Raw genomic sequence first — 26,146 nt, 5'->3', positions numbered from 1 at the left:
TCTTGCTGCCCACCTCACGGTGCCACCTCTCGCCGTGCAGGTGGTGCCAGGCAGGAGGCAAAGCCCCGCTCTGCATGTGCTGCCTGCAGAGGAGTGGATTAGCAGTGGCATTTCATTCCCATCCGAGTTCCCTTTGCTCTGTGGGAGGATGCCGAGCGCTGAGCTTTGTAGGGTTTTGTCTACTTCATCCCAGTGCGGGTGGCTTTTGGACAACCTTTGTATCATCAAATGTGAGTCAGACATTTCCATAAGCCCCAAAGCACTTTTTGTTTATTGCCCTTCTGCTATTCACAGTCTCCGTTACACATTAGGCGAATAAACTTCAGGTTGAGCCTATCCTCTTTTTGCATGTTAAAACACTGATACTGTACATTGAAATATCATAGAATCATAGAATCATAGAATAGTTTGGGTTGGAAGGGACCTCTAAAGGTCATCTAGTCCAACCCCCCTGCCGTGGGCAGGGACATCTTCAATTAGATCAGGTTGCTCGGAGCCCCGTCCAACCTGACCTTGAATGTTTCCAGGGATGGGGCAGCCACCACCTCTCTGGGCAACCTGTGCCAGTGTTTCACCACCCTCAGCGTAAAAAATTTCTTCCTTATAGCTAGCCTAAATCTACCCCCCTTTAGTTTAAAGCCATTCCCCCTTGTCCTGTCGCAACAGGCCCTGCTAAAAAGTTTGCCACCATCGTTTTTATAAGCCCTCTTTAAGTACTGATAGGCTGCAATAAGGTCTCACAAAGAGCTATTCATTGACACTAAAGACAACACCATTTACTCTCAGATACCATTCTCTGAGCAAATTGTTTAGTAACTTTGGTGTCTAAACTAAATTGTTCAGAAAGCTTTGTTGTGAATTCCTAGTGGGAGACAAAAGATACAAAAAACCCAGCTACTTTGCAATAGCTCTCCAAAAATGATGCTCACCTGTCTTTTTGACATTTAAAATGCTAACATGGCTTTGCTTGTGTTTATTATCTAAAGACGTATGAATGTTTATTTTAAGGTGTCTAAAAGGTCAGGGTTCATCTCTAGTTAAAGACATTTTGTAGATCATCAAGATCAGGCAACTTTCTAAATTAGTTTGCACTCTCAAGGTAAAAAAAAAATCTTCGTTAATTTATCTGAAAGTATCCCAGTACAATTTTAGAGATGAGCCACTCCTGCATTCCCACACATCCCCCCACATCCAGCTGTGCCCAGCTGCTGCCCTGCTATGGGAGCGGGGGAAGATCTCAGGTCTGGCTTGAAAAAGACGTGAAGCTCATTTTCAGGAGAGCGTCCTTTAGTGTGTTTGTAATGACCTCCTTGTTACTGGTTTTGAGTTCATGTGCAGTGCCAAAATCAAGCACAAGCATTTTTTTTTTGGTGTGGCACTGATAGACTTCTAACGGCGTTTTCTTCATTGGTTATCTCACAGTTCTCTCCAACAAAACCCAGAGTCAAAACAATTTTTTTTTACTCTACCCAGTAAGTGATCTAACTGATCTAATCTCTAGTAGTTGGGATACCCACCTCTATTACATATCTGAACATTATCAGAGTTGCTGGTCCAATGATGCTCTCATGGGTTGCATTAGATGCCTCCATTTCTAACCACCCAAATTTGCTTTTATTCCTTTCTCATGCAGCAGCAGGGACCTTTAAAAAATCCTGGAAGTGAACAGCTGAGCCACTGGAGAGGAAAACATAGTTGCTGAGCAAGGGGAGGAATGTGATGCAAAGGTGATGGGCACAGAAAAACCTTCTGCTTCCTCGGGGACGTGGGCTTTTCACCCCTTGGACCTCTTCCAATGCAGGAGCTGCTGCTCAGCAGCTGGTTGCGGATGGACAAACAGTGCCAGAAGTGCACCCGTACACAGGGATTTCATCCTTTGCTCATACAGCATTGCTTTTGTACGTACCAGAGGAGAGGAAAAAGCGACAGGGGCTGCTGGCTCTAGGTTTTTCTCCCCCACCGCCCTTGCTATGGCAAGGAAGCCTGTGCTGTGCTGCCCCTGCGTTTTCAAGGAATTGCCTGAAATTCCTGTGTGGGGATGACTAGATCTCCATCTGGGCAGCAGCGAGCCGAGAGACAGCAAACCCCCATGGCTAGCAGCTCTTGGCAGGGCAGAGGCCGGTAGATGATAAAAATTACAGCTATAGAAAGAAATGCAGTCAGTGGGATGGCAAGAGAAGATGGGGGGGTTGTAGGAGGGCGCACGCCCTTTGCAAGCCTCTGGCCCAGTGGCTGAGATCTGGCACAAATAAGTTTGGGATTTTATTTGCAGGATGTAGTCTCATGGACAGAAGGGAGCACAGGTTTTTCCCAGGTGGAAGTTGATTTCACACTGAAATATGTCTAGGTAGGGCCTTTCTCTGGAGAGCAGCCCCATATCAGTGCACCAGCGACAGAGCTGGCATGCCCATGGCTCGCAGGGAGCCTCAGTGTCCAGCGACAGCAATGATTGATACCAAGAGAGATCTTAAATAAAGGGCATTTAACTGAGGGAGAGGGCATTTCAGTGGACAAGACGTGGCCTGGGAGGCTATAAACCCTGGCAAATGGCACTAACAAGCCAAAAATCCCTCAGCACTGGGCTGACCAGAGACAGACGGGGCTGGGTGCTGTGCCGGCCGCGGTGGGCCTCCCGCCTGTGGGGCAAGCAGGCTGCATCTCTCATGGCTGCAAGATGAATTAGAACAACATGTAAGAGCTCGCTCCTGCCCACAGAAAGTAAAAGGCTGAGAAGAAACTGTGTGAGAGCCACATCTCTGGACTTATTTCACTGGGAGGATTGTAAAGGAGGGCTCTACGGATTTCGGGTGCCCTATGATCTCTTCAAAACCATGCTTCCCTGCAGCAATGAGCCGCCCCCAGGGCCCTGTGGCACCAGAGGAACCAGGTGGCAAAGGCAGCCCTCCCGCTGCCTGCTGCAAAGGCAGCCCTCCCGCTGCTGCTCCCGGACCTCACGTGGCTCCCAAGTGTCACTGAGCTCCCACGGATCTGCACCTCGACTGTCTGCAAAGCTCTGCAGAAAAGCAAGCTTCAAAAGCTTCGCAGCTCAAGAAATCTGGATTATTTCTGATCATTTGGGGATTGTGGGGAAGGAAGAAGAGATGTGGAATGAATTCGAACACCCAGGGGACTTCATAGAATAGCTCTCTGCTATACCAATGGGACCCCACACAGGTACCATTGCCTTCAGGATTGCAGACCAAGAAGCATTAATAAACCATTTGTCCCTGGTGAGTGGAAATAATGGCCATATATTTTTAAACAGAGAAGCAGACATGGGATCATCAGTCTCGTCTCATGAGAGCAGGGAATCGAGATGCTGAGACAGAAAAGAAGGAACCATCTTCATCAAAGCAGCTGATATAAACTTGCCTTTATATTGATCGCTTCCCCAACCTGCTGTTATCCCTTTTGTCCTGTCTAAATTGAGATTTCATACCTGGAATTCATCCATGCTCCAAAAATATCTGGATACAGAGAGAAAGGCACTGGATGAGTCACCAAAAATCCAAGCTGAAGAATTTAAGAATGCATTTTAATTATGTTGAGCATTAATTTAATGCTACCTACAATGCCTTTCATTACACAGTCATTTATTTTTAGCACCAAAATACAACAAAATATGCTTTCCTTTATTTTGGAGTACTTGACTGTTAGCATATGCAAAATTCAAAAGGGAGACCCAGCTGTAACCATCATGATATAGTTTATGATATTATAATTTTCCAAATTTGGTTGGGTCTTGCAAGGTCACAGGTGGGACACCTGAAAAATCCAAACAATTAATTTGCTGAACGTCAAGAATTGAGGACGTCAGTGCTCAGAAATGAACTTGGTTCCTGATGCATATGAGGCAGCGTACAGTGAAAAGGCAAAGCTGCTGCATTTTAAAAAGCTGTTTGCAGGTCACTTTTAAAAGAGAGCTCTGGTCATGCCTATTTCCAAAAATCTACTTTTGAACCTGATGGCTTAGCAAATAATCATCTCGTATCAAATATCCCTTTCAAAGCCTTAATGCTGGAACATGCAGTGCTGATATGGCTGAATATAAGCACTTAAATAAAGGTTATTATTTCCAGGTCTGTGGAAAAAAAATGCAGCAATAGGGCAGCTGTGTTCAAAAGATGCTGAATAAACTTATTAAATGCTGATTCTGGTCATCTCTTCCCCTCTATTAGATTGCTGCAAGCCCATGAATCACTCTCTGGTCCAACGGTGCTGACAGCACCTTCCTCGATGGCCCTTCAGGGGCAACCATGCCCCATTTCCAGGGATGCCAGTGCACCCCATTCTCTGCTTACAGTACCAGTATCGCGCTTTAAGCACCCGGTTTCAAAGCCCATTCACATAGTCAGCTCAGAGACATCAGACTTTTGTGGTCTAGCCCCTCACTTTAATGCAGGTGAAATTTTGATCTGTTGCTTGATCCCCTGTTAGGAAATTAAAAAAAGAAAGAAGTCCTGATATTGTCCTTTTGTGTGTTCACTGCAGTCAGAAGCAGCTGCAGAGGGTTTTTGATGCGCCTGTCATTTCAAGCTATTGCTATACACCGTACATTGCATTAAATGCCTTTGAAGTCTGCACATAGTAGCTCTCTTGTCTCTTGATCTGGGAAATCACCCCCAGAAATACGTGTGTGGTGTGCAGGGAACCCAACCCGTGCCAAACACAGCTGCTGTGTGGCCTGGACATTTCTTCTGATGGCCAAATAGTCAAATTCCCTTCTTCCATCTAAACAAGATTCAAGGCAGGGTATGAAGAAAAAGGTATGCCCGCTGGCCTGGTCGTCAGACCTGTAGTCTGGATCTTCAGGGTTCAGATGGATTTTGGACTTCTCTGTAGTCATCTTCAAGTTACTTTCAGTCAGTTCGTACCATAGCTCTTTACCTACCCTATGAATAATCTATGAGTGTATACACTGCTTTTAGTCACGGCCACAGTCTGCTAAATATATGCCGCAGGGCAGCCTACTCCATTGGAATCAATATAATTGCTAGGACGTAAAGATGGTCGGAGGAGGATAAAGGTGATAGAAGTCACCCTTCAAGGTGTTCCCATTGCCTGTCAGTTGGTTTGGTTTCATCCTCTCCCTCCCGTCCCTTGCATTTTTTTAAATAGTTATGACTGAAGGACATAGCTCCTTCCCTCCCAGCGCTGTGCCTGGCAGAGAGGAGAGGGAGAGGGCTCAGCCTAGCAAGCTGCCAAGTGCTCTGGCCCTCCATCAGCAAAGCACTTAAGCATATGCTTGTTTGTAAGTATTTAAGCAGCACCATTGACAGAAAGCCCATAGTACAGAGCCCTCAGGATCCTAATCAAGCCTGAACCACACGTGTGAGATCTTAAAATGCCATTTTTTTTTCTTCCCAGCAATGATGCAAGAATTGCCCAAATGAACAAACAAAACCGTCCTATTGAAAGGCTGCCCATCTCGCTCCTCTCCTAGGTGTGCTAGGGCGAACAATACGGCTTATCTAGATTGGGTTATAATTATAGAAATATATTAAAAATTATATTACATTAAAAATAATATCTAATATATATAATAAATATAATATAGATATTATATATATAAAAAGGGTGGACCCTGTCTTCCTTATAGCAGACAGTAACATACATTGAAGGGACGGCATGAAAACAACAGCAGCTGCAAGTTTCTTGCTGCCCTGCCATGAAAAATTTCATCCTGAACAGTGAAGTTCAGCAAAGGCGTAGCAACCAAAACCAGGATTCTGGAAATTCAGGGAGGCGTGATGGATGTGACTACCACCTATGCTGCCGCTGAGAAGAAGAGCTGGAAACATAACCCCAGTCTGAGATGCACGTGCCTCTAAGTGTTTCATAAATGTGCACGATTCCTGGGATACATTTCAGAGGAGAATGCATAGGGGCTGTGACAGGTTGCACACTCTGGCAATTATTATGCCTGTGTGCGCCATGTATGATGTGTGATGGATAGTGTGTCACAGATTCTGCAGGATAAACACTCTAAATTAGGCACATTTTCAGCTCAAAATAAGTGAAAGGTAAGCCAAACCACTCAAAATTCAAACAAAATGCAAGTCAGTGCTTTCCTATTGAGTAACCTTAAAAATAAATGTCATTTCTGTCATTAACTCTTGATGATTCAACCTTAACATGGGTTTTACTGACATTTTCCACAATGGCCTTTGACTGGGTGTGGCTAGGTCAACAATGCCTGTATTCCTTGAAACTATTCGTTAAACTATTGACCAGACCCTGTCTTCTCTGTGATTTTGAAGTCACTAGAAGTCAATTTATCTAAGCAGACCAGCCTTCAGTGGTAATGGAACTAACTCCAGTTCAGAAAAATAAACCCCAGCTTTTCCTGAAGTTAATGATTTTCTTCTCAGATCAATGTATGGTTTATTGAACTCTCTGCTTTGAGAGCAAGTTTCTTAGTGCTTAAGCAGAAAGCTATTTCATGCCTGGTAAGACTGAGCCTCGACTCATTCGACTCAAAAAATACAGTGTTCCTGTAGTGTTACAGTTAATGGTTGGGTGGGAAGAAATCGGAAATTTCTCTTGCAAATCCATCCCGGAGGCTCCTTCAGTCTAAATACAGAAGCCATCAGCAATGGCCACCTAAACCTAAACCACCTATAAGCCAGAAACCATGCTACTGGTCTCCTTTTTCTGTGTCCTCTTACAGCCCAGATACATCAGTGTGCCCCAACTTCTGCCTACCCCACCAGCACACCCTGGATGGGGCACATGAGGGGCCAGCATCACTTGACAAGGACATAGATGTATTGGGTTTGCATGGCAAGGTTTTGGTAGCGGGGGGCTACAGGGGTGGCTTCTGTGAGAGAAGTTTCCCCTATGACCGATAGAGCCAACGCCAGCCAGCTCCAAGACAGACCTGCCGCTGGCTAAGGCCAAGCCCATCAGCGACAGTGGTAGCGCCTCTGGGATAACATATTTAAGAAGGTGGAAAAAAAACTGCACAAGGGAAACTGCAGCTGAAGAGAGGAATGAGAATGTGTGAGAGAAACAACTCTGCAGACACCAAGGTCAGTGAAGGAGGAGGAGGAGGTGCTCCAGGCACCGGAGCAGAGATTCCCCTGCAGCCCATGGTGAAGACCATGGTGAGGCAGGCTGTCCCCCTGCAGCCCATGGAGGTTAACAGTGGAGCAGATATCCACCCGCAGCCTGTGGAGGACCCCACGCCAGAGCAGGTGGATGTGCCCGAAGGAGGCTGTGACTCCATGGGAAACCTGTGCTGGAGCAGGCTCCTGGCAGGACCTGTGGACCTGTGGAGAGAGGAGCCCACGCTGGAGCAGGTTTGCTGGCAGCATTTGTGACCCCATGGGGGACCACGCTGGAGCAGTCTGTTCCTGAGGGACTGCACGCTGTGGAAGGGACCCACCTGGAGCAGTTTGTGAACAACTGCAGCCCATGGGAAGGACCCCAGGAGCAGGGGAAGAGTGTGAGGAGTCCTCCTCCTGAGGAGGAAGGAGCGGCAGAGACAACGTGTGATGAACTGACCACAACCCCCATTCCCCACCCCCCTGCACTGCTGGGAGGGAGAAGGTAGAGAAATCGGGAGTGAAGCTGAGCCCAGGAAGAAGGGAGAGGTGGGGGGAAGGTGTTTTAAGATTTGGTTTTATTTCTCATTACCCTACTCTGATTTGATTGGTAATAAACTAATTTCCCCAAGTCGAGGCTGTTTTGCTCATGACGGTAATTGCCGAGTGATCGCCCTGTCCTTATCTCGACCCACGAGCCTTTCGTTGTATTTTCCTCTCCCTTGTCCAGCTGAGGAGGGGGAGTGATAGAGCGGTTTTGGTAGGCACCTGGCGTTCAGCCAGGGTCAACCCGCCAGAGTAGAGAATAGCAGGGAGATGTTAGGACAGAAGAGTGTGAATATGCGAGTGAAAGCAAGTGGGTTGTTAACACCAGGCAGATGAGAGGAAGCCGTGGCGAAAGGAGGATGGGGAGAATGATTACACCACACTCCCACCAGAACCTGAAATAAGTGCAGGATTCCCCAGACTTGGTGCCCCTGTGCCAGTGGATATCAGGGAAACATCTATTTCACGCTCTCCCTGTGGTAAGTTGGCACAGGAGGTCACAACTTGCAGCGCTGTTGGTTGCTGTGTGGTCTGAAGTGGTAAAGACCAGGGCCATGGTCCACTGACTCGAACACTGTGTCAAAATTACAGTTTAAGAGTCGACAAAATTGTCGATTGAGGGAGAATGTGAGCAAAAGCACAGAACAAGAGCTGAGGTGTTTGCAGGAGAAGCAGCAGGTGGAACTCTGGCCCACGTATAACTCCATGTACACCGCACACCTCCTGGCACTTGCAGGTCCCTAAGCAGTAACCCAAGGCATGCAGAAGACGTCAACCTGCTTGTACATACACGAATTAATTCCCTACCATACACAGAGTCTTTCGTACAGTGGGCAGTGAGCTGGGGTTTCCGGATGGCCAGGACCACTGTGAAATGCTGTTTATTTTACAGTGAAATGCTGCTTATTTCAACCAGCATTGTTGCAGGTTTGATGCTGTGCTACATCCCAACCATCAGCATGAAAGGCAGTTTTTAGAGAGCTGCTTTGTACATGTGCACAGAGCAGTATCCATGTTTGATACCAGGAGACATTCCTTGTTTATTTTTCTAGATCACTTGCAGCCTCTTTGTACAATGTGTTATCACTTACATAGATTCCTTCTTTTCCATATGCCAAAACACTATTTACAAAAGTGATTTTATCCATCCCTGCAAATCAGCCAGCATGAGCACTGGGAACCAGAGAGAAGATCGTCAAGTCCTATCCCGGAGCCATCACTGGACCACACTGTGCCCGACAGGAATCCCAGCTCAATAAAACTGACATTAAAGTCTCCGTGTTGCCTACTGGCACTAAAATAAAATATTGGCTGAACATCTAAGAGGTGCTAGAACACTTATCATATCAATACGTAAGCAATGGTGCAGGCTTCGTTTCATCCCCCGTGAAACGCAGTGCCTGCAGACACAGCACTGGGACTCTGGGCAATTGCTTTTGCTTCCTTCTGGTTCCCACACTGGCTTTCTTCCCTGCCTACATCCCCACCTAGAAATGACGGCTTCGTTATCTAGCTGCTATGCTCTGCCCACAGATGAGTGTAGCAAAGAAATCGTTTTCAGATGGCGAGGTAGGAAGAGAGGAAGAACAAGGTGGGAAAGCAAAGCGCACAGAAAGCAATTACCAGAGAGCCGGGAGTTTGGCCAAGGAAGAGGCCACTTCTTTTACAAAGACCTTTCTGAGGGAAATTGGGTTTTTTGGTTGTGTTTTCTAGAGTACTAAGTAAATGAAAGACAGGATTTGCAATGTATTCTTTCAGTTATTCTTGCCTAGCATAGGTTAAAAAATCAATGCTTTTACAGCTGACAAAAGACATCTATAGTCTGGGGAATCTTCAGGGTGTCACTGGCATGATGCCCCTGGTTACAGCATAACTTCGCTGCTGTTAAATGCGGTGCTGCTGGACAACGTGAGGAAAATATTGCGCATATACAGTATGGCATAATTCTACCCATGTACCACAGGTTTTAGAAAGTTTTTATGCTCACATTTTAGGCCTGATGCTATTCCCACTGAACTCAAAGCAGTATTCCCACAAAGCTCCATGTGAGAAAGACTTGGCCCTAGATATCAATGTCCTTAAAAATGAGTTCTTATCGACGAAGCAGAGACAAAGCTATGTGGACACTTTCCTTCTGCCATCCTGTTTCCAGAGTTGAAACTCCACCGTAGTCTTTGTAGCTGAAGTAACAAGCACCTCCCTTCATGTTGGTGGCATTTGAAATGAAGGATGCTCTGCCCGGACTGAAGTGAGAGCAACAGCTTTTGGGCACGTTAGAGCGAGCAGCAAATCTCCAAACCCTCCTTGAGGTTACTGGAAGACTATCTGAGACAGAGCCCATGGAAGGTGGCATGCCAGCATGAATAAAACCACTGCAAAGGAGAGGAGGGAAAAGGGAGTGAGAGAGCGAGGAAGAGAGCATGGGTGCGAGGAAACTTACCAGCTGTGTTGGCAAAAAGCAGAGTGTCAGCAAAGAGGATGTTTACAGTCTTGAAGTTAGGATTCAAAGAGCAAGTGCCTGGCATGAGTCTGCACTACGGCCCCTCGAAGCAGGGTAAGGCTGAGAATACAAAACCCTGGGACCAGTTCTTGGCACAGATGAGAACTGGAGACTTCCTACTTGTGCTCCCAGCCATACAGTTGTTGAGTTACAAACAGGTCAATGTGCAAAATGACCCTAAGCTGAGTGCAAACGTATGCTCTAAAATCACAGCACTTACTTTTGCCAGCAAAAAGAAAGGAACGGAGGAATAGAGAAATGTGTATTCATTCCATCCAAGTATCAAAGCATGTTAATTTCTTTATAGGGGTGCTTGTGATTGCCCCATAATCAGAAGCTGAAAAGCATCTTATGCTTATGAAGAATGCATGTGTATCTTTCCCAAAGTCATAGCACTTACATTGAGGCTAAACATTTTTTGGAGGATTTACAGACTGATCTAATAATCAGCTCAAGTTAAACTGTTCTTTTGAGAAAATTCATGCTGTACCAAAGACTTTGTAGTACTGATGGCGTTTTCATGATATTTTTATTTTATACTGGAAAACTTATCCTCTAACAAAACGCAAAACTGTTCAGCTTCAGGGGATTCTGTGGAAAAAGCTGCGCACTTTCAAAATGCCTCCCGCCCCCTACTGTGACCAAAACACAAGCCAGCCCAAACTGCTGTCACGCTGAAAACACCCATCTCCGTTGCCTGTGCCTGTGTGTTGACATAAACCCACGCAGAGACCCAGCGATGCTCAGTCTGAAACACATTCATGCAGTTGAGAAAATGGGATCATTTTCCATCTTCTGCAGGAGCGGAGCAGCGAGCCCACCTGCGTGTGCATGGGGGGTGAAGAGCTGACGGAAATTTCAGGTGGCAGTAGGAGAGAGCTGAGGCGATTGCGAGAGACAAGTCTGTGATGACGTTCAAGTGGGAAAAGAGACATTTTGTGTTTATGGCTCCTCAGGCTTTTTCTGAATAGCCTTTTCTCTTACGAGGATGTGATGAAGTGTCCCTAGAAGAGTATTTTGGGACTGCACCCCCAGCACTTGGACCATGCTGCAGTTTGAGTCAGTGACAACCTGTTGAGAGCACAGAAAGGGTATTAACTGCCTTTATGAACTGCAGCCTCTATTTCTACAGGCACAGCTAATAGCCAAATCACTGAGCCTCTGCTAAGGAAAAGAAAAAATTAAACAGAAGGAAAATATTAGGGGATATAAACAGAGACATCTAGTTCCAAGTCAGCCCAAATCTGCAGTCCGGAAACAACAATGAAGAAGCAAACTAATGTCTAGAGGAAGAATTAGCAAGAAACACATCCTTGACTGAACTTCCCAGCTTCACATCTGCAACTACAGAGCTGAAAAGGCGAAGGGCAGTTTTGCGGTTGCTTGGACCAGGAACCACGGCCCTGTGCTCAGACCCATGATACTCAAGATGTGCAGAAGGATTTCTAAAATCAGCAATGGCAAAGATACGTAGAATGAAAGCGGGCAAAAAAGATGCCTGTAAGTTAGAAGCTGTAAGAAAAAAAAATACAGGGCCCATCTGGGAAACAACTAAACCATTGCAGTATTCGTGCTGCCACAGTATGCTCTGCAGCCAACATTTAGTAAATGGGAGCATGGAGGAGATGCACAGTGATGATTAAAACAGACCGGCAGATTCAGTGATCTGTTGGACACGTACAGTATTGAACATCCGAAAGCAGGATACATTAGGTAGATGAGGGGTCAGATAGTATTTGTATGGCAGGTAGGTGAAGATTCCCAATTATGACCAATTACTTCTGACCAAAAAAGCAGGTAGCCTTGTCTTCAGGCTGTGGACACTTTCCTGTGTGGGCAGAGTGATGCTCCTCCAGGTGAGTGTGTGGCTTTTGCCAAGCAGGCTGCAGTGCAAACTAACTCTATCTAAACGCAGCCTTTGAAGGAAAAGCATTTAATGAGTGGGAAGTGGATGGGTCTGTGGACTTTCTAATGGTAGAAATGTTACTGGAAAAGTCATTCCATAACATAATGTTCATCAGAGATCCAAGCCAAAGCAGCAGATGAAGAATATGCTGGCAGCAGACAGAGGAGAAGCAGAGCTAACCTTTGCGAGTCTCAGGGGAGTCAGGGAGAGCTGGTCCCTGGACGAGGCTCCTGACATGGGTAGAGCAATGGAGATACATTGCTGACCACAACCCGTCAGCAATGGAGACACAGACAAGTCCTGTTTTGGTCAAAGCCACTGATGATTGACAAGCTCCGCTGACCCCCAGCAGCCCGTTCTCTGCACTGGCTGGTGATAGATCAGAAGTCCCATGTACTCCTGACAACGTGGGGTAGCCCTGAAGTGGCATATGCCCTTACTTTAGAGAAGCGCTGTACCAGAGGTGTACCTGCCTGTGTCTGGAGTGGTTGAGACAGAGGTGAAAGCCATAAAATCATTTTGTAAGGGACCCATTGTCGACTATAATGCTATAGCTCTGGTCACTTGTCTCACAGCTCTGCCAGGTTTTATAAAGGCTACCAAGGGACTCATCTAATTTTAGTTTTTTAAATGCAGGTGTCTTGGCTAAGCCAGTTGCGTAGGTTCCTCCGAGGTGGCACAATGGGGAGTAATAAGCACCTGCAGAGGGGTAACTCATCCTACCCTAAGACAGGTGAGCTGACTCGCCTCTGGAAGCCCTCCTCTCTGTTTACAGCCTACCTGGCTTTGATGCCACTGCCATCAAGTAAGATGGACTTCAATCAAGTGGTCCTACAGACCAATCTACACCTCCAGAAAGCTGCTCTGCAGGTTTCATGCAACACCCAGCAAGACATGCCTGCTAGGTCAAAATCTGATCACCTACGTAGTGTGTCCAGTACACACTCCTACGGAACCCCTCTCCTACGACACCCCTTAAGCAGAGAGCACAGTAGATGAGCCCAAGGCCTTGGTGGTAGCCCTGTGCCGCACTACTTGGTTACAACAGCATGTCCTGAGGCCATTGCACAGGACCAGCTGGAAACACTTGTTAATGAGAACGCCGGTACACCCAGAATGACAAATGTGACCTTTGGAAATTCAAATTAGGCTTGGCACATGTATCTTCCAAATGACTGCTGTGACTCCTGTCAGAATTCATGCGGATATGGGGTATGTCTCAACTGCAGGCTTGCTGCTTGTTTTACACGTGCTGCGACCCAGCCTCCTCCCCGCCACGGCAGCACAAGCCCTTTGCTCCACATGTCGCTGTGCGTGTTGGACCCATGCTCACACGCTCAGCTGGGGCTCTGCGACACGGTGTGCTCCGGCTTTGTAATGTCAACCTACCCACTTGCCTGACAACGTGAAAGCAAATGATGTGCATGTGCCCAGGCTCATGCACAGCTCTTTCTGCAGTTCCTAGCAACTAAATTACAGCCTTCCCACCAATCTACTCTTCCCTGTACATCAGCTTGGTTGTTCAAATACACCCCACTGAGGTCCAATCCTCTATTTTTACCCAGACAACTTTAGCTTTTCCCTTATTTGCCTTTTTCCTTTTCCCCTTGCCTCACTGAGATGCGTGCTAGCTCTTGCTCACCCCTGGTGTTAAGCCCACTGTAAGGGACTGTGATTCACGGGGAGAGAAGGGAGAGCAAAAGGAAAAATACCTAAAAAGCTCGTTTAGGCCATGCCGTGGAAAGGTTATGAAAGTTTTGGGGAAAAAGGATTCTCTACCAGATGACAGCTCTAACTCCTCCTTAAAATCCTGCCTCTGTTAGGAGAGGTTTCACTGAATTCTCCCTCTCTTGCTGAGCAGGGAGTTCATGATCCTACAAAATGGCCTTGTAAGCTGGGGAGGAGGAAAACAAAGATTCTCAAGATATTGTGCAGAGCCTTAAGCCCAGCATCAGCCTTCACAGCCAGGACTTGTGAGCATTTATTATCCAATAGTTTGATCAGGGAAAAACCTGGGAAGAGAGTGGCACAGAACATGTATCGTTATTACGGGAGAAGGTATTACAGGATTTCTGGGCTGCGGAGAATGTTTGCATGCAATGAGATGGGTTTAAGTTTGATCGAGAGTTGAAATCTTACCATTTTCCCTAGTTTCCTTTCCCTTCCTCCTTACATGAACCACACTGTATTTCCAGGGAAGTATGTGGAAAATGAAACAAATTAAGAAAAATTAAACAACTGACTCATTGATGGCAACTCTGAGTACATCAGTAATAAAACAAGCAAGACAAAGTATTAGAAATACAGACTAGACAAAAAAACGTGCATATACTGCTCTCTTAGCACCTTTGTCATACTATTAGAATAACACTGAGTTAGGTTTTTACCACAGTTGAATTATCGTGTTGGGCCACCTGAATCAGAAATCCCAGGAAAAGTGGAAAGGGCCTTTATGGAACTTCAGATACCATCCGTTCGCAGGCTGGTGACAAAAAGAAGTGGGTCTGCTGTTAGAAACCTGCACCTCCGTGGCCAGCATCCTGACGGTGCCCATCTAAGCTTTCTCACATTCTGGGCTGCCGATGCTTGAGTTTTTCGGTTGTTGTTGTTGGGTTTTTTTTTTAATCATGCAGAGAAAAATGCAAGATGGGCAAATCTTCACTAGATGCTTCAACAACTGCTTAGTCAGTAAACGATAACTTGCGGGGATAGTTGGGATTCAACAATATTAGGCGATGATCACATCATCTGCCAGGGTGGGTTGGTGTTATATGCATGTAGTCCAACCAACCGCTATATACCTGCCAATGGGACTGTACCCTTCAAACTCTGCATAGTCACATGACTTTCCACAGGCACCATCAAGGGTTTCTGTGCAATTTAGGAACTCTGTTCTCTCAGAGTTAACTTATTGAGGCAGAAAGTCCCCAAATTAAATATGCAACTAGTGATTCAATATATACTAATTTTGAATGTATTAGTAACAGGCAAACAAAACCCCCACAGGGAAATCAGGATTGCAGGTTCAGCAAAAAGCATAATTTTACCTTTGTATCGGCAGTTTCCACTAATCATAGGTAAACTACGGTATTACCCATCCCACAAGTCTCCACTGCTAGCGGAGGCACACCACTTGCGCGTGCCAGCGTGGTTAGTCACAAGCCTGCAGAGTCTGAGTTAGGCAGTTTGCAGACAGTAGTTACAGCCACGGGCTGGACTTGGTTTGGCCTTGCACTTTTGGGGAGAGGATGATGCTTAGGGCAGGCGCCTCACAAAGTTTCACAAAAGGCTGTTTGCACCTGCAGAAGGTGCAGAGGTGCTGCCGGTGGTCCCTTGCCACGCGCAACAAGCACCATGAAACAAGGATGGCAAACGTGCCCACAGACACTCAGGGGCCAGGACACAGGTATCCAGTGTAGCACAGCCCTGCATGTAAGGTGTGCGTAATAATTTAGGAATGCTGTTTTGACCAGTAAAGTTTACAGTAAGTATTTGCTAGGCTCATTGCCTCAGAGGTTTGTCAGCAATCATAAGAAAGAGGGTAAATACCACGCAAACCTGCAGTAATGGCCCCTCCCGTGGTTTGCAGTAAGTTCAGGTTTTCACTCAGAGACTACGGGAATGCCTACACAGTAAAAATGACAACAGAAAGGGGAAGGACAAGGTAAATGTAGCATTCATGAGAGTGGCAAAATTAAGAGATGTCTTTCTGTATTTTTTTATTTATTTTACATTTTTATTTCCCTTCCCAAGACTAAAGGATCCTCCAGCAAAAGCCCAGGTCTGAATTATTTAGGATTTGGGCTATAAAGTGGCTGTATGTTTGGAGAATATTTGAACTTGGGTGGGATTTTGAGCACCAGCACTTCTGCAAAACCAGGTCAACACACAATGTTGATAACTACATCTGGATGCCTGAATTTTGAAGGAAACATTTGCAGCAGACTAAGATGCTGCCACCTCTGTGAACCTGACACAGCATGAGCTCGTAACAGTGTCGCCTGTCACCTTAATGGCGTGTGTTAGTGCTGGAGGGTGTGGGGGGTGATGACTGAATTCCACTTTGCACAGGAAGGTCTGTGTCACAGAAAAAATGGCTCCTGATGCAGTGTTAATGTGTTGCCTGTCTTAAGAAGAATAAATAACACAGCCTGTAAGCTGCTTTTTCTTATATCTTAGAGACATACAAAAGCTCACATTTTAACACTATCCAGTCAAGATATCTGGCATGTGGTAACATGTGCTTTAAGGACCAGATGCAGAGAACAAATATTTTCTGAAAGCACTCAGGTGAAAGTGATCAGAGGCTGATTTTAAGCATGTGAAGCTGCTTTTCAATCTGAGCTTTTACTCACACAAGTCAGCATGTACCACCCATCCTCCCACAAAACGCATTCCAAGTATATCCCAGGATTAAGAGAGCGGGTATAATTAGGCAATAACATAATCGGTATTCATTATTTTCCTTCTTTGAGAAACAACGGCATCCCCCCCCCATAACCAGCACAGCTAGAAGGGCCGTCGTGTTTCGCGTGTGCGTGGGGTGCCCCCCCCCGTCGGCCCCGCCGGGGCGGGAGCTGTCCTTGGTACTGGGGAAGGCGCGGCCCTGCGGGAGCAGAGCCTGCGCTCGAGCCTAAGCCTGCGGCAGGGTCAATGCCGGTTTTAGCACGGGTTAACAGCCACAGGAGGCGGCGATGCGAGCCCCAGCCCTCTGCGTGTCTGAGCCCACTGTTAATGTCGAGGAAGAGGCACTGGGAGGGAACAGAGGCACCGGAACTGAAAGGAGAAAAACCCCTAAGGGATCCGAGCCTGGCTTATCGCTGCAAAATCTCTCACTGGACGTGCCGGTGAACTTTGACACGTGCCAACACTAGCTTATTCAAACGGTCTGGATCCACTTTCTTGGGAGTATGAGCAAAAAAATGCCTCCCTCCCCCTTGGACAACTCCACGCAGTAGGACGCAGAGTGCTGCTATAGCATCTGCATGACTAGAGACAATCAGAGGGGATCACTTTAAATGCTCTCTTACTTTCTTAATCAGAGCAGCGCTTGACTTTCTCTAGAGGAAAAGATTTTAAGTGATGTCTACAATTTGTTCAAGCACTAACATCCTGTACCCAAGCACAGCACTTCTCCAGAATATGTTACCAAGACACTGAGAACCCAAGAGAGACAATACAGGCGTCTGTCGCCACCACAGGAGGTAGGAAATCAGGCAGGGCAGATGATGGCCCAGCCTGCATTTAAAAAGGAGGGATACGGATTGCTGAAGAAAGCATGAAGGTTTTTCAGTAAAAGGATAAAATTCACAGAGTTTTCCTTCAAGAAGTGAAAGCTCCGAATGGATATGGATATAGTGGGCAAACTGCAACTTGTGGCACAGTTCTGGCTTAGAGAAAGGATTCTGAACCACAGGTGGTGAAGAAGAAAGGGGAAGGGATATCAAACTACCAAAAAATCAGAAGAAAAAGAAGGGAAATATGATAACAAAAGATAAACCTTACCAAAAAAAAAAAAAGAGTACCTGAGCTGTCAGAGAATACAAAATAACAGCGCTCTCTCAATGCCTAAGATTTTTGAGAGGATTTGGAGGTTGCAGTGTGCACACGATCTCATATGTGCTGCGTGCTAAAAATGGGAAGATGACCACAAATGCATACTCTGCAGGTATCATAATGCCTAAAAACCACGCCAGGCTTTAGCGCCAGCAGCACAGCTACACCTAGAATGGGAAAATGCAAACGGACAATCAAAGATGGTTCATTACATGCTGCTTGCCTGTCCTACCTTTATTACACTATCTCTTTATTCTCCACAGATTAATATAGTCAAAAGAATGGAATTTAAATATTATATTCAAACCTTGGGTCGGGTATGGCAAAAAGCATGTATTGCTCCTCCAGAAATACAGTAATGTTAAACACTGTTTTTCGTGCCTTTTCTCAGTACTCTTTTACTTCATTCTAGTAGACAGATTAGCAGCTGTAACCGTTTTCTTTGTAGCATATAGATTTAGGAACTCCAGTAGGGAACTGCTGATAATCAATATTTGCAAGGGTTGCAATTTCAATGTATGATTTTTTTTTCATTAATATTTTGTAACATATTGCACTAGTTCCATATTACTTTTAAATCACCACCAAAAGTGACAACTTTAATTAGATTTTCTAAATATATAGAAGACCGAGGGAGGCATTTGGGAGCCAAGCACATTATAGCTTTTCCGTTTCAGGCTCCAGGTGATCAATCTGATTCAATCTATGCCAGCAACTGGAACAGTACTTTATACATAACTCAACACTCTTGCAACTATTGAAGTATGGCATATGCACCGTTTTATCCTCAGTGAACTGTACTTGTATGTGTAATTATTCAGGGAGTACAGATAGGGTGAAACTCCTATGGAGAATGAAGTGATCTCCCAAGTGAAGCTGGCATTTCCTCTTACTGTAAAACATGACTATTTGACAGGTCACATGCTTTGGAGTTTATGCGAGTGAAGGCTGGCCTGAGCCTGTGAAAGCCAGCAGAACCTTCCTGGGATCCTGTGCAAAAAATCTCAAAAACTCAACACCAAAAGAAAGAGCTACCACAAATGTCATCCCAGAACTACGTACAGCTCTTTCTCTTTCTCCCCTCTGGTAGCTGCAGCTGTGTGCACATTAAAAGGATCCTATTTCAGGGTCACATCTGAGTCTCTGGAAAGGAAGGAGAGTGAGAGAACGAAAAGTCAGTGGGCTTTGCAAGCGGAAGAAAAGCTTACAAGGAGGGGAAACTACCAATGAAAGCGTTGGGGAATAACTGCTCCTAAGGGCACAAGTATCAATCCGAAGAGGGTCATAGAACAGAGCTTAAGCTGTTGGATTGGCATCAAAGAACCACTGGCTCAGAAATGACGGAGCCCTAATCTGATGTCCGTGCCTCCTGAATCCACAAGAAAAGAACCCAAAGTCATTATTCTCCAGGTGTACATTTTAGTATTATATTTCAATGTAACCTTCAAAACACACTGAAACAAACGAAATATATTTTAGAGGAAAACCAACACATTTCTTATAAATATTTTATCTGTCCATATAGTTTAATGTTAAAGATGATCATTAGCACTTAAGAGTCAAAAAGAGCACCATGTCAGTCTTCAGAGCCAACACAGCCCATTCTTTTTGTGTTTATACTTACCTTACACACTTTTTCCTCAGCTTCTGAAAGGGAAATACATGCATCTATTCAGAACTTCCAAGACGGTTGAGAACTGAACCTTATTATCACAAGAACAGAATAAAGTAGGTAGATGCAGAGGCAGCATCTCTAGAGTCCTTTGTACAACTGAACTTGTTACATGGGTGATGAGCGTATTTTCTTTTTAAATTAACCATTTACACACATTAGGCAGCAGATCTATTCAGACTGTTGAACGTTTATCATTCAGGCAGTTAAGTTGGGAGTCTTGGTTTGTGCGTTGTTTTATTTTTTTAAACAAACCTAGTAAACAGTTGACTTAGCACCCTGAAGTATTCTTAGCAGCTGCTAAGAGTACACTGATGGTAGATCATACAAGCTATCACCTGAATATTAATACCCAAGCATATGAAGTAATGCGCATGGCTTAAACCCCTATAAGCAGCTAGGAGAAACAAGCAGCAGTTATACATATTAAAAGATTCAAGGGGACCCCACGACAGGACTGTCATGGCACACGTTTAGAGAGACACTGAAAAGCCTGGCATTATATTACAGAAAATGGACTGAGATGTCATTCATCTCTCAAAACTTGGTAAAAACAAAAGCCTTTAATCTTCTTTTCCTGAGGAGTGTTTGAATTGCTGAAGCGTGAACATATTTTCTCTTAGAGCTGTAAAATTATTACAGTTCTCATATTTTGCAATAACATTAGATGTTGAAAAAGAAAGCATCATCTTTTGCCTTATCTGTTGTTAAGTGGTACACTTTCAAGAGTGACTTTTATGAATTACCTGTATCTACAAACAACAAAAGTATAAGGATTGTGATAATCTAGAAAACATTCTTTGAAATAGTTTAAGTGCAGCAAGAAAAGCATGCATTTGCCTCATTAGGGTAAGGACTCCAGCTCTACATTTTTCCAAAGCAAGCATTTATTCCTTCAAAGTGTTTTTCATATTGGACAAAAGAATTCAGCACAGTTTTTTTCCCAGAGAACAGAAAACATTGACAGTTGCAATGAAGTATTATCTAAAGCAACATTTCATTCTCGCATCTCCTAAAATACATTAATTTCTCTCAAAACAGTATTAATCAATTAACAAAAGGGAATGGACACCAAATTTTTTTGGTAGCTTGAGGTACCATGTTCTCTCACTGACTGCATACAAGTCACTCCCTGAAACACACAGACTTCCATCACAAGAAACTTCTATCTTTTCCCTTCATCCACTGCATCTTTCCTTTCATTGAATTACTGACGGAAGTGCAACTTACTGCATAAGATAGGCACACATATTCAGAATATGTTTGCAGCATGCAGCCAAGAATCCGGGGTAGCCGCCTGCAAGCAATTGACTATGAATGCAAACATGTTTTCTACATAGTACATGTAGTTGGCTGACATCCCTAAAACAGTTACTCAGTTATTCCAGAAAATCCTGAAATATGGTCTGTACAAGCTTGTGGAATAACATGATTTGTCAAGGATGCTGCTGGCACTGTCGGTATTCTTCAAGGCAAAGGGCTAGAAAGCAGTGTTGGGAATTTTAGCTTGTAATTGCAAATAATAGGGTTTCCCCCTCTTTTTTTTTTTAAATTTGAGAAATCTTTTAATCACAAGCCCAAATTAAACAACCTATTTCAGTTACCTGCTGCCTCTCCACTTCTTACCTAGCACCAGGCATGATGTTCAGTCTTGCCTAACCCAACTACTGCTTCCTCTTGCGTGACCACCCCAGCTGATCCAGTCTCTATACCTCACTTACTGATACTGGTTTCTTGGGAGGCTGTAGGCTTGAACCTGAAAGCATCTCGCAGGAGCACAAATACAGGGATGGAAAGAGTATGCTGCAAAAAGGATAACGCCTGTCATACAGAAAAACAACAGGATGGTTTTGCGCCCTCTAAGAGTCCAAACCCAGTAAAGTGGAGAGCATTCCTTCATTTGCAGATGCAGTCAGTAAGTGGTTCACCTCAGATTCCTACTAGAAGCCCATGATAATTAGTCACAAGCCATTTTCACCCTGCATGTGGCACAGATTCTGTAGCTATTAGCACCAGGGAGATGAGTTTTGACACAAATTAGGGTTACAAAGTTTGTTAGTCTAGATGCAAATTTTGATTTTGAAATAAGCCACATATTTTTCACTTTTGCTTAAGAAAGCAGTAAATTACAAGCAGTCATTTTAGCACTCAGTTTGCTAAAAATCAAGAAATATCAGAAAACATTCTGTTGTAAAAAAAGATTGTTTGCTGTCATGGAACAGAGGAAGAAAACGATTATCTTCTGATTCTTATGTACAAATCACTTCAAATTTACTAGCAAACATAACAATGTAAGAAACAAATATAAAACCTAAAGATGCAGTATTTTCTTTGCCATAAATTGCTACATACTCTTCAGTGACTGTAGGTGCTCTGACTACTCACTTAGTCTCTCAAGATACACTTTCTCTTTCAGCTGAAGAGCAGATATCAAATCACTTTTTTCCTGTAAAGCACAATTCTGTAAATGTATAATAGTAAAGCATAATAAATAGAAATGTTAGATAATAAATTTATTGCTGCAAAATACCAAACTAGGTTTTCTTTCTAAAATTATTTTTATGACCTATCAGTACAGTAGACTTGGCAGGAGAATCCAACCTGTATTTACAAGTATCTGTTTCGAATGTACTCTCTGTACATGAGGAAGTCATCTTTTCCCAGTGGCTGCATGTTTCCTCTTCCAGCCTGAATGTGCGCATGAAAAATCTCTATTGATTTCCTATCAGCTCTTGGAGGCTGGACTTCGTAAATATTGTCTTGAGAAAAGGAGGAGATGGGTATTCTGGAAAAAACCAAACACGCAGAATATTTGGAACTTTAGGTAAAAATTTTCCAGAGAGAGAAGAGTATTTCTTTTCCCTGAAATATATATGAGAGTTAATGAAAGGGCAGCTTCCCACTAGATAATTCATTTACCTAGATTTTTATCACTACTGCAGACCTGATAAGACCCAGCTTTCCAAGTAGGGTAATTAGGTAAGTTGTCACTAATCCCATTACAGAATACTTTCTCACTTCCCTCCACTCTGTCCTCATTTCTCCATCCTTCCTCGGATCTGCTACGGTCAGTAAGTACCCAAGTGAAAAAACAGATCTGTGCCATGCATTATAGCAGATAACAGGAAAACTTTATTGAGCTATCCACTTAGTAGCAATTATAACAAACAAGTGATTATACTCTGAACCAACATATAGAAAGGATTTATCAGATAAGAAATTTCCATCTAATTATCAGGAAACAGACAACTGACCAGCAACAGTACTCTGTACGCTGGGAGAGCTAATATTTTATGAAAATATTTTTTAAATAGCTTTGTACCATAAACGCTATCTTTGAATCCTAATATTTAAACCTACTCATCTTACACAAGAAAAACGTGTAGTTTGAAAGTTTACAAGAACCTGAGTATGTTAGACCTTTTCTAAGCACTGTTGTAAATCAGACTCACTCGTAAGGTAGAAGCTGGTCTTTTAACTGCAACTCTTGAAAACTGCATAGCCAACAGGTCAAGTAAAGCAATTGTTTCCCTCTGTTGAGGGCTTGAGCCACCACATTTGGAGAACTGTGCCCACTCTTGGGCTCTCCAGTACAAGACAGACAATGAAATACTTGGATGAATCCAGCAAAGGTCACCAAGATGATTAGAGAGCTGGAGCACATGGCATACGAAGAGAGGCTGCAAGCACTGGGTTTGTTCAGCCCAGAGAAGAGAAGCTAGGGGGGACCTTATTGCTGTCGGCAACTACCTAATGGGAGGGTATAGATAGTGTAAAGCCAGATACTTCTTGGAGCGCGTGATTAAAAGACAAATCTCAAAAAGGGAATACAAATTGCAACATGGGACATTCTGATTAGATACAAGGGAACTTTTTTCCACTGTGAGGGTGGTTGAACACTGGAACAGGTTGCTCAGAGAGGCTGTGGAACCTCTCTCCTTAAGGATAATCGAAATGCAAGGGTACGTGGCCCTGAGCAACCTCATCTAATTTGGTCCTCCTCTGAGCAGGGAACTGGATCAGATGACCTCCAGGGTCCTTTCCAATTTATAATATTCTACGGTTCAAAGCCAAACACTTCAGTAGTAATGTGTTCTCCACAATCAACTGCAAGGTAGCGACAAAACTACTTATACTGAATACATAATAAATTAATAAAGACTAAAAGTATTGTGTAGTAAATCAATTCCATTTTAAAGCACTAGCTATTGTGAAAGCTGTATTTATAAATACACTATGTACATTTCCCAGCAATATTTTAGTAATTTATTTATAAAATACTCCCAGAGTTGAACAGTATAGATGTTTAACCTGTGTGATAGCAGATCAGTTTGGATTCCACAACAGAACATTCAATAACTAACACATTGCCATCTGAAGGTAACCTATGCATTAACTTCTCCTTCTGTCAATACTGTTTGAGATTTAGAGGAAATCAAAGTTTGAAATGAACTCCAAGGAAAAATGATCTGACAGGACTATGATTATCTAGAACAGTGGATGCAATACACCTATAAATGCTAAACAGGAGAAATAAATTATTTCTCAGTTATGAAAACAATTACATGCATGTTTTAAAGAATTCTCTAAAGCAACAGTTTCATACATTTTTAGCTCCTGTTTCAGCTGGAAAAGCTAATTTACTTTCTAGCTAGCAGCTACCGCTGCTTTATAAATACTCTGTATAAACAAAGCTGCCCAAGTATTCTGTACAACACACAGATTTCAATTCTAGAGACTCACTTTCCTACCACCACACACACCGAACACTTCTCTAAATCAGATCTTTCCTTCTAGGTTGAACCAAAATTTCACGGGGCCAATTAGCCTGTCTCATGGAGTAGCTAGCAGCAATTTTTGATGACAGATTATTAAAACAGAACAGGTACTTAACAATGCCTTCTCCAGTATATCCTCCTGTATTTGAGCAACCAGGATTTAGGAACTACACCTCAGGCAAAATCTGAAACTAGACTACTGTTTCATGAAAAGTCAGTTCCATAGGTTTTCACTGTTTTTTCTAGTATCTGACGCTTACAGAATCCTGTGGGAATAAGTTCCATTATTTGTGTCTGATGCGGCATTCCTTTCATTTGTTATCATGGGCCTTGGTTGCTCATAATTCTTACATTGGGAGAAATGGTGAACAGTCATTCTCTGTTTGCCTCCTCCACATCACTATGTGTATTTCAACCAAGTGTATTTCATCTTTCCTCATACTCTACTTATTTTCTGCTCGACCTTGTCACCTTGCCATTTATGCAGAGTTCCAAGGTCTTCTCCGTCCTCTGATAATGCAGCGAGGACCAAAACTGTGTGTAATACCTGAGGTTTTTTTAACTAGCTTTTCATTTGTCATCTACTATTTTAGCTACTGAAGACAAATTTTCTAAATACTTTACATAATAGCATATCAGAACCAGTGCCAGTAGCTGAAAAACAGTCAGAATGCTACTGTTAAATATTGAATGAGCATATGCACATTTCAGACTTAAAACTTCTCAGGTAAGAAATTACAGCAGCAACTTACTGTCAAAGCTCACTATTTCCAAAAGCGAACATTGACCAGCCCAAGTGCAATGAAGGTTCATAGATATTAGCATTGTTGCCATACTCCACAGAAGCCACAGTCATGACTCACTATCTGGGTGCTCTTCAAGAGACAAGAAGTTATTTTTTCTATAAATGAAATGCAGTAATAATCTTCTAGTTGCATTATGAGCGTAAACTAATGTTTGACACCATTTCTAAACCAGGACCTCTATTAAAACGGCCAAAAAACTTGCTCCCTTATTTTGTAGCATTTTATTTTATTAAAATGTCAGATTTTGGATGTTTCATCATATGATGGTTTGTTAGTCTTATAAAATGACTGCAATGTGTTATGTAATATAGTATGCCTAATATTCCACTACAACTGGAATATGGGATATAAAATAAAAAGGTTTCCACATTAAAGTAATATTTTTCAATTTCTTATTTCAATTTGTATTTTTCCATTTTACATAGCAACAAATTCAGTTGGTTATACTTTGACTGCAATGATAGAATTACTTATACAGGTATACTATTGAATTTGAGACGATAAAATCACTGGTCACCCACAGAGTTTGGCTGCATACTTAAAACCAAGTTACATTTTACCAGGATGTAAACAGAATTTGCTAGGTTATGTCATAGAAACATTTGGCCATTCTAGAATTAGAGAAAAAAAGTAAAGCTAAAGAGTTTGCAGGAAGTGAAGCATTACTGCATAGAATATTTTTTAAATTTTATTTTAGATTGTATTACAGTTCCTGTTTAGACTTCTTAGTCTTAGAATCCTGTGGCACTACAGTGGAATGTAAACAAATACTAAAAATGTAAGCAAGTTACCAAGTTACCTGCCTGTATGATTAGGATAAAATTTCCAAAATGCCTACCATTTTTATGCTTTTCTTAAACAATACAAAACTCTTATTTCAAAAGAGCTGAAACTCTTCTGAAGAGTCCAATATCTGCTATTATGCTCTCACCAAATCAGTGTTTTATTTTAGCTTTTGTTGGTAAACTGTATGAATAATACTATGGAAATTCTATCCTACTTAACCTTTTCTTTCTATTTTTTTCCCAATTGAGCGATAGTTTCTTCTCATCATCACTATCATATTCTTCTAGTTTACTATAAAACATTAAGGTGGGTGTTTTCAGAACTCGTACCAAACATTAGTCTATCTAAATTTACATCTAGATGCTTTAAAAGTAGATTGCTTTTCAAAACACCCACAGCTTCTGCATGTACTCATTTATTTAGTTTAAAGCGTTCACGCTGAGACTCTAGCAATGGTATTTGACACTAGGACACTGTACTAACTTACCAATGTCACTAACACCAAAAGACGTCACTTACTCAAATGTAGCTGGCCTGTCTAGTCCACTAG

At 43.3% G+C, this 26,146-nt stretch overlaps 1 protein-coding gene across 1 annotated transcript in view; it reads right to left on the bottom strand.

The window, feature by feature from the left end:
- Nucleotides 1-20,935: 20,935 nt before the first annotated feature.
- The window catches only part of FIG4 (FIG4 phosphoinositide 5-phosphatase), a 72,015-nt gene continuing 66,804 nt past the window's right edge, over nt 20,936-26,146 (bottom strand). The window contains exon 23 of the mRNA XM_076333394.1: nt 20,936-22,011. Within this exon, the coding sequence (XP_076189509.1) occupies nt 21,834-22,011 (178 nt within the window). The 3' untranslated portion in view covers nt 20,936-21,833. The remainder of the gene's footprint in view (nt 22,012-26,146) is intronic.

Source organism: Aptenodytes patagonicus, chromosome 3, assembly GCF_965638725.1.
Source record: "Aptenodytes patagonicus chromosome 3, bAptPat1.pri.cur, whole genome shotgun sequence".
In the NCBI taxonomy this organism is placed as follows: domain Eukaryota; kingdom Metazoa; phylum Chordata; class Aves; order Sphenisciformes; family Spheniscidae; genus Aptenodytes; species Aptenodytes patagonicus.
This window is presented reverse-complemented; position numbering and strand designations above follow the sequence as displayed.